This window comes from Miniopterus schreibersii, assembly GCF_964146895.1.
Source record: "Miniopterus schreibersii genome assembly, chromosome: 6".
Classification (NCBI taxonomy): Eukaryota; Metazoa; Chordata; class Mammalia; order Chiroptera; family Miniopteridae; genus Miniopterus; species Miniopterus schreibersii.
The window spans coordinates 83,043,265-83,059,634 of record NC_138107.1 but is presented as its reverse complement, the minus strand read 5'-3'; the positions used below and the strand labels follow the sequence as shown (position 1 = coordinate 83,059,634).

General features: G+C 38.0%; 1 protein-coding gene across 1 annotated transcript in view; it reads left to right on the top strand.

Annotated features, from left to right (window-relative positions):
* Positions 1-16,370, top strand: part of SYNE1 (spectrin repeat containing nuclear envelope protein 1) — a 357,645-nt gene that overhangs the window by 75,324 nt on the left and 265,951 nt on the right. The window contains exons 4-11 of the mRNA XM_081140676.1: positions 1,444-1,539; positions 4,067-4,150; positions 7,011-7,031; positions 7,506-7,598; positions 8,451-8,629; positions 9,901-10,097; positions 11,533-11,642; positions 14,779-14,829. Coding sequence (XP_080996802.1) covers positions 1,444-1,539; positions 4,067-4,150; positions 7,011-7,031; positions 7,506-7,598; positions 8,451-8,629; positions 9,901-10,097; positions 11,533-11,642; positions 14,779-14,829 — 831 coding nt within the window. The remainder of the gene's footprint in view (positions 1-1,443; positions 1,540-4,066; positions 4,151-7,010; positions 7,032-7,505; positions 7,599-8,450; positions 8,630-9,900; positions 10,098-11,532; positions 11,643-14,778; positions 14,830-16,370) is intronic.

Below are 16,370 nucleotides of genomic sequence, written 5' to 3'. Positions count from 1 at the left end.
GTTTCCCACTGTTTTTAAATTCTAAGATACGAATGGACATTTGCAATGATAAGGAGACCATAGTTCTGATGATTATGTATCTCATACAATAATTTTGATTCTTGTTGCACTGGATAGTTTTCATTGTAATGGCTCATTTTATTCTGAATAATTTTGTATGCTTAGAATATACAGTCACTGTTACATTTTTGCTATATAAATAATAAGCAGTGTCAACAGTAGAATTTAAACGAGAATGATTGTAAATGAAAACCGTTATTTTTGAATATGTATTTCACAGCATGAGAACAAAATGTATTCAGCTGTTCAGTTTATAAAGAGAGAAAAACTATGTTTAAAATTAGAATTGTACCATTCAGAGACTGTAATCCATGCAGTCATAAGAGACATGTAAATGCTTCATATCAGTGGGTAGAAAAGAAAGCCACATTTCAATAAAATACTTGGCGACTAAATTTCTCTACATAGACATTTCTTTCTTTTTTATTAAAGAAAGATATTTGGAAGTCAGGAAACCAGCATCAGGCCTTTAACATGACTCAGAATCACAAAGCTGTAGAGATGACCCCAGGTGATAAATAGAAAAAAATTGTGATTCTCTGAGAAATCGGAGGACCCTGACCCTCCGTTGACCATTGACATGAGCGTCATCATGTCTTCACTTTCTTCTGAGTCAAGACAGACCTTAAGTCCAGTTGGCGAACCCCAGTATATTATTTTATTGACCTTCGTAAACAATAACAGACCCTCCATGAACTGAAAGTGGGCCTCGACTTATTTTCCCAGTAGTGGCTGTGGTCTTGTGCTGATCAGTCTGTACTCTGGCACCTGGGACCCGTGGGGTTCAGAGCCACAGTGAGAGAAGGTTCGCCAGGCTGTGAAGCAGACATAGCCCTCGAGTCCGCGGGGGATGAAATCTGTGCCCGTGACTCTGCCAACAGTGCGCCCCTGGCAGGGCACTGAGCTAGAAGCGTACCTGGGAAAGACTGTCCTGTGGAAGTGCCACACCTGCGTTAAGCCCCTGTAATAGGCGCGCTCGGGGACGTTGGAAGGTTGGTCCAATTTGCCTGGGGCACCTCCTGCTCCGCATTTAGGTCCTGCTTTAATGTCTCCCATCTTTTACACCAGCAGTACCTTCTTTTCCTTCCCTTATTCCACGCCATCCCATCCTGGCCAAAACAAACCCCTTTCCAGAAAGATGCTGGTGTGCACGTGAGAGCCCCAGCATCAAGTCTCCTGAAGTTTTTGAATGTCAAGTTTATGTCCAAAGGATTGTTTCCCTCCTTACAGCTAAAAAGGGAATTGCCAATCGTATCCAAAATAAATCATTTTGGTATTTTAGAAATTTCTCCTACAAATTTCACCACAGTGAGGAGAAAAGCAATGGCAGAGAAAAAGGCAGTTTTTGCTTATTTTATTTTATTGTTTTATTTTATTTTATAGCGGAAACCCCCACTGCTGGTAGAAGATCTTTTTGAAGACATGAAAGATGGTGTTAAGCTCCTCGCTCTCCTGGAAGTCTTGTCTGGGCAGAAACTGGTAAGAATTTTTCCCGTAACCAGACTCGTCAAATTCTTCCTATTTGGAATTGGTGGGTGTGGAGTTGGGAGTGTAAAGGACTCTGCCCCTATGAGATAATGATTTTCTCTTTTGTAGTCAGTAATACGCAGGAAACACTAGTCTATTGGTCGCTTCAGGAGCAAGGAATACATTCCCTTTCTTGCTCCTGCCCACCTTTAGAGGATTGAAAACATTGTATATAGTAATAGCAACCTTAGAAGCATTTTCAGAGACTTCCTCAATAGTCAGTCCATCGTGGTTAATTGTTGCATTTGTGTGGTGCCTGGAAACTTAATTACAAACACGCATCTACCTCACTTTAAGCGTTTGCTTGTCATTTGGAAAGGGTTGTAGTCCATACCTGGTACTTATACAGCTGTTCGTTCAAAGGTAAGCTGAAACCCACACGGCACTTTTCGCACAAGCTTGGGGACATCCTCCAGCATCAGTCATTTCGCGCAGGAACAGCACGTTCTGAATCCTTTGCTTTTATACACAGCGAAACCAGCAGAGTAAATAAAAAACAAATTGACAGTGAGCTGTAAGATGTTTCTACATTACTCAAATAATAAAATTCTTTTCTGGCTTATATTTATTTTTATTTCAGAGTGGTAGAGAATAAGTAGATTGCAAACATAAACTATTTATAAATGATGTTTACCAGAATGTAAAAGAGAAGCTCAGGAAACAGTCTCCGTAACGTTGTGTAACACGGGGCTGGGAGTTGGGAGAACCCATTCTTTTTCTTTATCTAGTGCATCTTGACAAGAGCCACACAATCGTTATTACTTGGATAATTCATTTTTTAAAACATTGCTTTTGCCTGAACATAAGTATCTAGTTGTATGAAGGGAGTCCTCAAAATAGCTTTTGGAAAAGAGTTGTTTATTGAAAAATACAAACTGATAATAGTGTTGCATAAGGTTCTCTAATTTGATTTATCTTGTAGCAGATGCTTTCTGTGCCCCGGGTGTCATCTCTGCTCATGTCTGATTTCAGCCAGGCAGGGGTGGGCGTTACCCATACCCTCCACCAGCATCTGATCTCAAGCTCTGGTAGCATGTCTCTGGGATTCTGCCCTCCAGGCTTATCAACGCCACAAATTGCACCAGGCAGCCCTCAAGTGTAGGAGAGTTAAGGGTCCCAAAGGACCCTCAACCAATGCGTAAATAACTAAACAGGCCATGTATGGACCAATGATAGGATTATGTCATGTATGATAGAGGTTCCCAAGTAAAGAATAAATAAAAGTAAAAAATTTAAAAAATACGTTTTCTATTTAAATACCTGTTTAAAATCATAACATAAAAATTTCATACCTGGAACACTATAATTGGGAAGTAAAACATACTCGGTTTGGAGCTTTGATGGAAGATTATTTTGGGTCTGGGTGTCACAGAGAAGAGATGAGTTTACCAGCTGTGCAATCATGGAGAAATTCCTTCACCTTCATTACCCACTTATCTCCTGTCCATGTAGGGGAGGCTAATGCTGTCTACTTCACTGACATTGTTTTGAGCTTTAAAATTAACATTGTGGTACATAGAAAGCACATGATAAATTTTAGTAACTCAAACACGGGTCAGAACACACTATGGTGTAAGATTTTCATTCCCACAATCCTGCTTTTTAACCTGGGCTCCTATGCTCCGTGTATTTTGCTCATCCAAACCTAGAAATGTTATAATATTGTCAATAACTTTCCATGTTAGGATAACTGAAAAAAAAATGGTGAGTGACCAAAAGTACTTTTTTTAAAGACTTCATTTTTTTAGAGCAGTTTCGGGTTTACAACAAAATTACGAGAAAAGTGCTGAGATCTCCTACATACCCCGGGCCTCACACCTACAGCAAGAGTGCTTTTCACGTAAATATTTCCTAACTTATAGGAGTAACAGGCTCAGTAGACAGCGTAGGAACTTTGTGAATTTCTGCTCTAAGACATACAGCAACCTGACAGGCAAGTGGGTTAACAGATGAGCCGAGGAGAAATGCCTTTATTGAGGAAACGGGTTCACTGTCAAGGGGCTGTGTGGGTGATGCCCTTTGGTGTACCTGCCCACCTTTACAGAAACTGAATGATGCTGGTTTTGCTAGACTATCCTTCAAGTATATTTAACCTTCTGCGGTCGTTTGTCTACTCTCAGCCACCAAAGCTTTTTTACCGTTCCGGTTGTATGTCTACTCTCAGCCACCAAAGCTTTTTTACCGTTCCGGTTGTATGTCTACTCTCAGCCACCAAAGCTTTTTTACCGTTCCGGTCGTATGTCTACTCTCAGCCACCACAGCAAGGAACCGTACAAATCTTAACTCTACTCATTCATGTATCAGTTCATAATTTCTCTGAAAGCTCTTAATTCCGACCAGTACGACACCCATGTCCAAATTTAATACGATCGCAAAGGGTTAAATTCACTTAAATCGACTTTATAGCTATCTCTTTAGTTTTTGCTGAGCTGTCTTTTCAGTGCGTGCGTTGTGATCTGTTCCTGTCCTCTGCTCACAGCCCTGTGAACAGGGGCGCCGTATGAAGCGGATCCACGCCGTGGCCAACATCGGCACCGCACTCAAGTTCCTCGAAGGAAGGAAGGTGAGGGAAACAAAGCGAAACACTTGAGAGAGAAGGTGTGGGCAGGCAGATGTTTCCAATATTGGGTGCGGAGTAAAACCCCTGCATGTAATCTCCACAGCACACACGTGCAGTATTAGTGTAAAAGTAATTTTAGAGTTACAGAGAAGTGGCAAAAGGGGGTACCGAGATTTCATGTCTGTGCTTCATTCGGCTCCCTCTACTGTTAAGAAGTTATACATGGTACATGTATGTACACGTAGTACAACCGTCAAAATACAGAAATTCAAACTGGCCTGAAACTATTAACTAAAGCACAGACGCACTTCTAGGTGGCTTGTCGCTCCAGCTTCTCGTTCATCATGCCTGTATGTCTTTTGCACAGATGAGCAGCTGTATCTTCATATGCCACCTTCTTTTGTACAGGAAGGTCGTGTACTATAGATGCAGTTTTGCGCTTTGCTTTTTAAATTGAGTAGCATATCGGGCAGCCACCGAGTCAGTTCGTGGAGGTCTTCCTCATTGGTCTTCGCAGCTGCATAGTATTCCTCGGTCTGGATGTGCCAGAGTTTATGTAACCGCTCTCCTATGAATGAGCATTTAGGTTGTTTCTAACGTTATTCAAGCAGAAACAATGATTCAATTAATAACTGTACATACATACTTTCCACATTATCGGAAGTGCATTTTCTGGGTAAATTCCCAGAAGTGGATTGCTGGGTCAAAAGGTAAGTGAGTACGTAGTTTTGTTAGATATTGCCTTATTTCCCTCCAAAAATGTTTGCACAATCCTCTTAGATTTAGCCTTTTGTAATTTTGGGGCCTCACCCTTACTACCTTGTTTAACCTTAATTGCCTCCTTGGAGGCCCTACCTCCAAATACAGTCACATTGTGGGTTAGGGCTTCAACATATACATTTGGGGGGACACACAGCTCAATCCATACTGGTCTCTGGCTTGCAAAATCAACATTTTTCAGATTATGTGAGCCAAGTACAATGATCTAGTCCAGGGTTCTCAAACATTGACGTGTGTCAGAATCACCTGGAGGTTTTGTTAAAATAGATTCTTGGGCTGCACTCCCTTAGTTTCTGGTCCAGCAGGTCTGGGGTGAGGTCCCAGGTTCTGCATTCTTATCAAGGTCACAGTGATGTGTTTGCTGCTGCTCTCAGGAGCTCACTTTGAGAACCACTGGCCCAATATCCTTCCCTAGTTTTATTCATTAATGTGACCCCATCCTCTTTCTAGCTTCTGGAAATTTTTCAGTCTCTTTGAATGTCTCTCTATTGCCCATCCCAACTCCTAGGCTATTAAGAATTTATTTTAAGTTTAATAGGATTTTGCAAAGGAGAGGAGGTAAAAAACAAACAAACAAACCTGTGCTTTGTAACCCATTGTGGAACACACAGTTTTTAGGAGGGAAAATAATTATTAAAAACAATTTTTTAACAAGTTGAGCAAAAGGTCATTAGGTTCTATATGTTGAGTATGTTAACTTCATAGCACAGTTGAGGTAGGAAATTCAACTTATAGTCAACCACATTTTAAAAAAGAATGAGAGGAGGAAAGGGAAATGATCTGTCCTCTAGGAGATACATTATGGTCTCTCAGTGTCTGTGGGGGATTGGTTTTAGGACCCCGCAGATACCAAAATCCAAGAATGCTCAAGTCCCTTACGTAAAAGGGCGTCGTATTTGCATATAACTACATAGGTCCTCCTGTATACTTAAAATCATCTCTAGATTACTTACAATACCTAACACAATGTAAATACTATGTAAATAGTTGTTGTACTGTGTTAAGGAATAAGATAAGAAAAAAAAAGTCTGTACATGTTCACTGCAAGCTACATAGTAGATGTCTGCAACAATGTAACTAATTTTTTAGAATGTTTTTGATCTGCAGTTGAAACCCAAGGATACAGAGGGTGGACTGTAATCTTACAGTAATTAGGATATATTATAAATTTGTGGTCCATGGATACTAAAATGAATGTGGAGAAAGTTCTGGAGGAGTTGTGAAACAGAGTAATCAAAATGATTATAAAGATTGCAATAGGTTCTGTCATAAGAGGTTAAAGGAAGTTGAAGTTCCTTGTTTTTCGCAAACGAGTTATATGTCTTACACTGTGCTCGGCCTAAAACAAGTAGACACATAAGAACTGATAATCTATATGGCAGTTCTCAGTTTTCCTCTCTCTCTGAACATGATGAATGAAAATTACCAGTGAGACAAAATCCCATAGATGTGAATCAAATGATTTCCAACCATGTTTGTATTGGCTTTTTACTCTACCCCTTTTTGATATTTAACTAGCAAATTTAATTACTCGAGTAAAGAATTTCTGAGATGATTTTGCATCTGATAAATTTTTATTAAAGTAAGCCACTTACAAACTTCTGAACTTTATTACTATTAATAGAACAGCTCAAGAACTTGTTGCTGAGACATACTGAGCTAGAAGCTTAAGGACTGCTTTGTTACTATTTTTTGTATTTGTTTGGGGATTATGAAGAGGAGGATGAGTAGTTCTAATTGTATTCTATGGCGATCTACAAATAAAATCCATTTTGCTAGGACTTAGCAAATAACTCCTTTGATAGTTGGGAAGGCATTGCAATAAATAATTGGGAACAACTGCAGACAGAATAACATGTGTCTTGAATACTTTATAGTTATCAGTGCCCAAAAGTAGGGAACCGACCACTAACAATCTCCTTCCACTTTACTATTTCTTGGCTTTCCTTTGCCTTTAAAATGTATTCTCCAAAACTGCTCTAAATGTACTTCCTCCATTTTTACCCCCTTTGAACAAATAATGCTGACTTTCGAAGGTTATTTATGTGTGTGTATCATCTTGTTCCTTTGCTTTACATGTCAGTCCATGTACAGAGGATCACCGGTTAGTACACATTTTAGAATTTTTAACTCCTGACTTTTATAGGTAAAAGAGAACATAAGTTTCATGCTATTTGGTAACAAACTTCAAAGTAAGTGTATCTTCTTAAACTATTCATCACAGTTCCTTTTAAGTTCCCGTCAAGTTCTGAATGTAAAGAATAACTTGTGGGTTGTGTGTTTTTTTTGTCTGGCATTTTGTTGGTAATTCCTTGCATGATGTCCTATGTTTTCACCTTAAAGTTTTTTATTTTCTTTTGTGGTTAATTTTGTCGTGTGCACCTAATGAATGCTCCTGAAATTCCCACTGAAACCACGTGCTTGCAGTTTTTATTATGGCTCACCCTACTTACCCGTGTGTATCACTACCCGGGCATGACCAAGTCCTACTGATGTCTAATAAAGTGCTCATCACTGCATAATTAAATGGGGTATAACCTTCTAGTGCATTACTAGGACAGTGTTTCTCTTTAAACAGATTAAACTAGTCAACATTAACTCCACTGATATTGCCGATGGCCGTCCCTCAATAGTGCTCGGACTGGTGTGGACCATCATTCTCTATTTCCAGGTACTGAGCTGTAGCTCCCTTGTCAGTTGATGTAACACTCTGGGGGGAAGTAGCGGTGGGCATTTTAGTAGTGCTGTCATTCGCCACACTTTCGGGGTTGATTCTCAAGCTGGCAGAAATCTGACCTTCACACATACATTGATTTTTGGTAGCAGAATTTCCTCTTCTTCCCTGTAAAGGTGTTATTCATGTATTCCCCAAAGAACTGGCATCCGTACCCAGTCTGAAAAGTGGGCAGGGCACAGTGAAGATGAAATATTGGAGCAGGAAGTTCAGAAGATTGTCTTTGTTCTCTGGAAGGGAGCAGTTCTGTGATCCTATTAGACATTAAGGGGAGAAATGGACTTGCCATTCCATCCAGAAGAACACTTCATTTTTTAGAGCAGTTTAAAGTTTATAGCAAAACTGAGCGTAAGGCACAGAGACTTCCCCTGTAACCCTGCACCCACACATGCACAGCCACCCCACACCCAACATCATGATCGAAGCGGTGTATTTGTACAACTAATGGGCCTATGTGGACACATCATTGTCGCTCCAAGTCCGTGGCTCACATGAGGCTTCACTTTCGGTGTTGTGCACCCCATGGGTTTGCATAACCATGAGGCTTTCTTTATTCATTCCCGTGTATTTAACGAGTATTTATTACTGCATATAAGGTGCAGAGATACAGTTTTTCATGCAGCAGGAAATACAAAGAAGGGTAAGGATCAGTCCTGCCCTTTAAGAGCTTACGTGTAGTCGGCAGTGTTAAGGATGTTCAGATAAACCATTTTCAGTTGGAAGAGCGAGGCGTCTGAGGAAAGGACAGAGATCGTTCTAATATTTCACCGGCTGTCGCCACGCACACAGATTGAGGAGCTGACCAGCAACCTGCCGGAACTGGAGTCCTTGTCCAGCAGCACCTCCTCCGTGGACAGCACGGTCAGCTCGGAGACCGCCAGCCCCCCCAGCAAACGGAAGGTGGCCACCAGGACCCAAGGAAATGCGAAGAAGGCTTTGTTAAAGTGGGCTCAGCACACAGCAGCCAAGTAAGGACCAAGAGTCTGGTTAAACTTGAGACCCTTGAATAGCGTGAGTTACGTGTTTCAGTGAGTGCGGCCTCCAGTGAGTGCAGAGTTTGAAGAGACACCGAGTGAACGGCTTTGCTTCAGGTTGTCTTTCACTCTTTCCTTGAGTTAAAATACAAACGCGTGTCATCACTAATACTCTGGGAAAGTGCTGTAGTAAAGCCAATTCCTTCTTCAACTACGTCGTTGGGCCTGATTAATGAAGTCACTTAATCCCTACACTTTGATTAATAGCATGAGGGCTTATTCTATTAAAGTCATTTGTTTGGACTTTTACTCCTATTAAATAACCTTTACACAAATAAATTTTAAGATTTAAACGTGGTTATCTCATTGTAAGACTATTGGGTTCTGTTGAATAATAATATGAACTAAGGTTCACATTTTGGAATGTTATATTTGTTTTTTATTTCCTAAAAGTTTCTAGCAATTTTATTTTTTAAATGTTATCCTTTGGTTTCATCTTTTATCTGGAATGTAGATTCCTTTGTCAACTCCAGCTTTATGGATGGATAATTTGCTTCTAGTTTTGTTTCCTTCTAGGTATAGTAAGTTTACAGGTCTGTACATTTATGTGATGATGCTGGATAGAAAAGTGCAATTTCAGTAGAGTTCTCAATTAATCATACCAATATTTTGTGGTGAGAGGCTGTCAGTGGTAAGATCTGTTCACATAGAAGCTGTGCTTTTGTGTGATTTTCCTAAACGACATGTAAATTTAACTCACTTTCTGTTCTGTTTTGAGTGCCCAACTCTAATCTGAGTCCTATTTTTTACTTCCGGAAAGTAGTTGTAAACAAGTACTGATCATTATAAAATATGGAGGCACTAAACATAGGAAGTTCTATTTTTAAAGTGTTTGAAAAGCAAAAATGAGGAGAAACAAAAATAAACATAAGGAAGATATAATTAGTGTTACTAATTTATATAGTTTTGTTTAATTTTTTAAGTGTATTGGTGGTTTTCTAATTTTGTGTATATTTTTATGATTCAAATTGCACTGAAAAATCTAATATAGAAATCTTTAAGTATGGAACCAGAATTTTTACATCTTATCTCCTTTCCCTCTAAAAATATTGTTTTGCTTAATTTTTCTGAAAACCAGTTAACTGATTTAGCTAACCACATATCATTTATTGCTATAGGATATTGGATTCTGCAAGAGGCCTCGAGAAAAATGCATATTATCTATTCAGACTGTGACATTATTCTGTTTTTTTAATCTCATAAAGGCAGACTGGAATAGAAATAAAAGACTTTGGGCGGAGTTGGAGAAACGGAGTTGCCTTTCATTCAGTCATCCATGCTATTCGACCAGAGCTCGTGGACTTGGAGAGGGTGAAAGGAAGATCTAACCGGGAAAACCTGGAGGAAGCTTTCACTCTTGCTGAAACGGAACTGGGGATCCCCAGATTACTAGATCCCGAAGGTACGTTCAGTATTGTTGGCTCAGCTCAGTAGATTTGTACGCTTCACACCCAGAAATTACAGATGACTTTCAACACCCTGTGAGAGGCCAGAGAATTTGAGACAAGCACAAATAACTAGTATCTTCCTGTACTGATTTTCTTTTGGAAAAATTTTTGGTGCTATAATTGGTAGCAAAATATAGCTCTGTTGCTTCAAACAATACTCTGACATTGGTGGCTCAGTGAGGTGAACTGTACTTCTTCATTGTACTTATGGGTGGAATGAAAGTTTTACAGGTGTGTGTTTAAAGGGCTGGGGTGTCACAGGGTAAAGGAACTAGTCCATTTGTATAACTCCAAAGAATCTGGAAGAAATAAAAGGCCATTAGTAATCTAAGATCATACCTTAAAAACATCAGTTATTAAACACTTAGAAGTGTTGATACCATCCAGTGTTTTGGTTGTAATCAGAAAACTACATAATTTTCATTGCAATTGTTTGGCACCTTTTTGGTAAGACTGAATTTTAAGACTTTTTAGAAGTGGAGTTAACTCTTTCAAGCCTTCAAAAGACAATTTTGATGACTTTAATAAAATGAGTTGTTTGTTGTATTGAAGTAAAAGTGTCAAAGTTCATTTTCCAAATGTCACAGATAATATCTTATTTGAGTTGTCAGTTATGGAAATCTTTTTAATGAATGCAGAAATGTAAATACAGTGTAGACAAGTTGTTTTTAAAGGTGAGATTTCGGAATGGGCATTTCTAGCACTAAAATAGTGTCTAAGAGGAGACCCTTGTGTTTCCAAGAGTAAGTTACAGAAACTTACAGGTCCCTGGTTAGCCTCCTCTGAGATGGGGGAGCAGCCTGGTGATCCCTACCCCTTTTGGAGTTTACTTTGGGCCCCTAGATTCACTATGATAGCCAAGGCTCTCCACCTTGTTTGTACAGAAAAAGGCCCAATAGTATCCAGTACACTTACTCAGCTCAAGGGGAAAGCCACACACAGTATTTCAGCCCTCAACTCCATGTGTAGTTACACAAGCTATATAGTCACTTGCTATTGAGTGCCACACCTGTGGTTTAAATACTACCCACCCATCACGATTCTGAAACTTACCTATTATGTGTATTTTATTAACTAGACAGGATGCCTGAATAGCCATATAGTAGCTCAGGTTCTTGATAGATTAATGTTGAATTCTCAATGAAACAGTACTACTTTCCTAAAAACTCTTAGTTAAAATGTCATTTTTATGAATTATAAAATTTCTACCATGTATCCTTAGACTACATTTGCCTCCTCCCCCTAAAAAAAAAGTCTCTAAACATCAATTCTATTTTTCTTCTGCCTTTAAGACAGTGTCTTTGGTGTATTGGCTAGACTTTAAAGCTTGTATTATTATAATCTAATAGATGTGAATTAATTTACCCACATTTGTTTTGTTTTTTCCAGATGTGGATGTGGATAAGCCAGATGAGAAGTCTATTATGACCTATGTAGCCCAGTTTCTGAAGCAGTATCCTGACATCCACAGTACAGGTGCTGATGGGCTAGGGAGTGATGTAAGTATTCGGTGGCCTTCAAGTATTGACTCGCACTCAATGACAGTGACTCAGGTTTTTAAGCATGCTGTTTCCGAAAAATTAAGTTGTAATCCATTTTAATGTGAGAACAACTGAGTAAAGAATAGATATCACCAATTTTGGAAGTGATTAGAGGGAAAGATTTCTCTGATTTGTATGTTGGCTATGACAGAAAAAAGCAATATTAAGTGCTGGATATGTCATCCTGATGAATTAAAATTGAGGCAAGATATTGGTGTCGGGAAACTCCATTTTAGTAATTTAAGGATGGAAGTAATTTCATATCTATCCCATCACTTATAGATCTAAATCTTGAGTCCCCTTGTTCTGCTCACTCAGATGAAAACTACTTTTGACTTTTAGGTTTTATTATATAAATTGTTGATCACATTGCACAAGGCAAATTTGTAAAAGTGCTAGTTATTCACTGTGGTTAGATTTGTTTTGCCTTTCAATAGTTTAAATAACATTTAAACTTTTCATACTGCTCAAATGACTTATGCTCATTGTAATAAATAGAAACAAAATTGGGGAAAAAAGAAAAATTATCTCTACTTCTAGAGAGAGCATATTCTAGAAAAATAATGTTTTGGTGTGAGCTTCAGACATTTTTCTATGTATGTACAGACACATAGAATATTTTAACAAAAATTGAATCATAGTATACATACAATTTTAAATTTCCTTTTCATTACACAGAATTTTCCCATGTAATTCTCTCCAAGTCATCATATATATGTGCAGTAATTTATTTATTCAGTCTTAAAGTTTTGAAATTTTTTGCTGATATTGATGCTTCTATGAACAATTTAGCAATAAAGCCTTGTTTTACAGTACTTCCCAGGCTAAAGAACCTACAGCTTTTTTAATGCTTTTTGAAATGTTTTCTTCAAATCCCTTGTAGGAAAGTTTGTCCCATTTTATGCTCTAGCCAGCACACCAGGAAACCTGTTTTCCCAGTCTTTAACAGCAATGGATGGTACCATTTACCTAATTTGTTAAAAGTAGTACCTTTTATTATAGACAGGTGGATTTACTGCTGTATTTATAATTGATTATAAGGCAAAATGACACCAGGGAAAGTAATAAATGGAATTTTCGAAATGTGTTAAAACTCTCTCTCTGTCCTCATTGCTCAGGTCTCAGCTAGTGTTTTCAGAGCAGCTTGAGATTAAAGTGAAGAGCAACAGGAAAAAAAAAAAAAAAGGTTTTCTAAATAAACTTAGAAACAAGTTTAAGGAGGAAAAAGGCCAGAGGAACATAGCTCAAAGTTTTCTAATAGAAAAGGCATTACACTGATAGAAATCAGTGACTTCATGAAAGAATTAAGCAGAACAACGGTCGCTGGTGTTTCCCAGGTTGCTTGGATGAAGTTAATCCAGCATTTGATAGAACTGTAGTACTTTCTTAAAAACTATAGTTCCAGGAAACCTTTTTTGTTCCTTGCCAGGATTCAGGCAGAAACACAGACCGCCTGAATAACTTATCTATAGCTAGCAGAGTACATGTTTCTAAGGAGCATCCCAAGAGGCAAAAGCTCAGAATCTGTGCGAAATCTCGCATAGTTCTTGCACCACATGCTTTAGGGCCATTGGATCTCTGGGTTCTGAGACTATAATCGGGCAGGGCTGCTGCTGTGCCAGTAAGAAGCTCTGAAGAGAGTGTATTAGACAATACAGCACAGAGAAAATCAGCTTTCCGTCTGATTTTCACGTCTAAAGTCTTTATATTACCCAATTGGATTTATTTCTGATCTGGTTTTAGACTTTGTACTATTTTAATTTTTGAACACTGGATGAGTAAATCCTGTGGCTGAAAAAGTTTAAGAAACAAAAGGGGGTGCTTTCCTAATGCACACAAGCAGAATTTTAAAGCAAACACCCTTAGAGATTTGAAACACACACACTCCTGGCACAAACTTGTTAATGTACTTTATTAAAGAGGCTTTATTACTCTGAGGTTAATCTTAATCTAGAAAATAAATTCGGATTGTTCTTTTAAAACCCCCCCCATCCATTCCCTAAAAAGTGGCTGCAAATGATTTCTTCAGGGTTATTTCAAAAATTAATTTTGAGAAAAGTATTCTATAAACTTTGCCCATTTTTAATGTGCGATTTGGAATGTAAGGCATAACCATCTAAAATGACTATTTTCAGTAAAAAAATGTATGTTTTTTTTATGATGTAGGGCCTATGTTTGCTTAATGAAGCTAAGTGACCACCTAATTTTGGCTCATGAGCCTTTAAGGTTTGTAGACTATACCTATTAGGAATATTGATGCCATCACCTCAGATACTCAGTATTTTTCACCTTGGGCCTTAATAAATATTTGTTTTAATTCATTTTTTAAAAATATTGGCATCAACATATCTACCAGGCTTCCATTTTTGGTGCAATTGGTTTCTATGTCCTCTTTATGAATTTATTTTAATTAGTTATTTTATTTATATTAGATACCATTTTAAATCAAATTTTCTTATTGGAAATACACATACTATGCTTTTCTTACTTCAGCCAATAAAACGGACAAAGAAACTTTTTCCCTAAAGGTATTCCTTGGGTAATCAACGCTCTATTGTAAATAAATAAAACAGGCCTTTTGACCCATCTGCCTCACCTGTTAAACATTCAGTTATTTATCACTGTTCCTTTTGCCATTGCAGCGAATACTACCAACTGCTCTCAGGAGCACGCACAGCCTTCATTGTTGTTGTAGAGATAGAGAGATGCAGATTATGGTCATATTCTTAGAGAAAAAATATGAATCCACATACCTTTTCTCCACATTGTTCTTTTAAAAAGTTTAATATGTCAAAACATTTAAAAAATGCATCTGTTGCCACATACGATCTATTATAAATTAAAATGAAAACATAAAATGCCAGAATACTATGTTGCCGTATTGGATTCACACATTTTGAGACTTTCAAAAGTTATGAAAACCAAAAACAGCAAAAAAAATTGTGAGAAATATCTTACGGTAACTCTACCCTTAAAATTATTGTCTATTTATTTATAGACGGATGGTACTCCATTGTTTCTTTTTCTTGTTTCCCATATAATTTTGTCCCTGATTTGTATTATTTTTCCATATGTTATCTTTTCCTATCGTTAGGAAATATTTCCAGATTTCCTACTCTTTGCAAATTCTATCCAAAATCTTAAGGTAAGATTTAAGTAATCTTGAATTAGTGACCTCTTTCAAACGTCCAACATCCCATAGCTCGTTAGCCATTCCTTTGCATGGATTTGTCTTTATGTACACATTTCTTTTAATACTTTAACTCTGTATTTCCTTTTCCTTTCTATTAGAAAAAATAACATGTAATTGTTATTAAATGTTAGTTATAGTCTAAGCCACGCCCATGGACTTTCCCACTAATCTTTATTTATATAACGGCATCAATTAATTCCTTCCTAATAACACTTAATAGCACTAATAAAAGGGAGAATTTACCATGATAACGTTTGTTTCTATTATATTTGAAATGGAAAATAAAAATAAAGTTAAAGACATATTTTTTATATTTTAAATAATTAAGCAGGAAGTCATTAGTTGAAATAGGTAAGTATTCAGTTAATTTATAATCCTGAGTTAATCACATCTCTTCTGTTCACTGTTGGGTTCAGTAAAGTTCATAACACATGGTAAGTACTCAAAAAATATTTGTGGAATTAATGATTATGAATTCTCTTCCATACCCAAGTTAGCCTGTACTTCAGTTCTCCCATCTTTTTCTATATTCCATCAAGGCCTGAGCTGAAGGACCTATCAACACTATAGACTTTATGTCTACAGCACAATCAAAAATCAGAAGTAACTAATTTCAGATAAAATGTTAAATTAATTTTTATTTCAGGCAGACTAAGAGTATATTTTTAAATCCTCCCCGAGGATATGTTTATTGATTTGAGAGAGAGAAAGAGAGACAAGAGAGAGAGAAACATTCACCTGTTGCCTGCTGTAAGGACCCCAATGGGGATGGAACCCGGAACCTAGGTATGTGCCCTGACAGGAAACCGAAGCCACAACCTTTTTAGTACAGGGGACAGTGCTCCAACCATTGAGCCACCAGGCCGAGGACCAAGAGCATTTTGTTCCTCTGAGTTCATAAGAATGTGTCATTAGTGCTTTTATGAGCATGAAAGTCAACTGATGATAAAGCATGTGCCTGGATCACACGCACTGTTCATTCAGAGGGGCCATCATAGGAGGAGCTGAAGCTTCGGAGTCTTGGGCTCCCCCCATTCCCTTTATTTCTCTAATTAACTATGCTACTAGTCAGTCATTTATTCCACAACTATATATTGAGTGATACTGGGTGCCAGACACAGTGATAGGCTGGAGTAAAAAAGATACCTAAGGGTTTATATATGGGGGGAAAAAGAGACAATTTGGCGGATGATAAAATATAGTGCATTTTGGGTGACTGTTTGAGCTCCGGTTGTTGCAGGATCATGAAGTGTTCTCAAAATGTCATCCCTAGGCCAGCAACATCAGATTCACCTGGAAACTTGTTAGAAATACGAATTTTCAGCCTCTACCCTAGATCTGTTGAGCCAGAAAGTTCGAGGATGGTGCCCAGAAATCTGTTTTCACAAGTCCTCCAGCTGATTCCAATGCACCCTAAAGTTTGCCATCCACTGGCATAGACTTCTGGGTCAGACAGAAGCTTCTGGGTCAGAGAGGGTGTGGCTGAGCTCTAG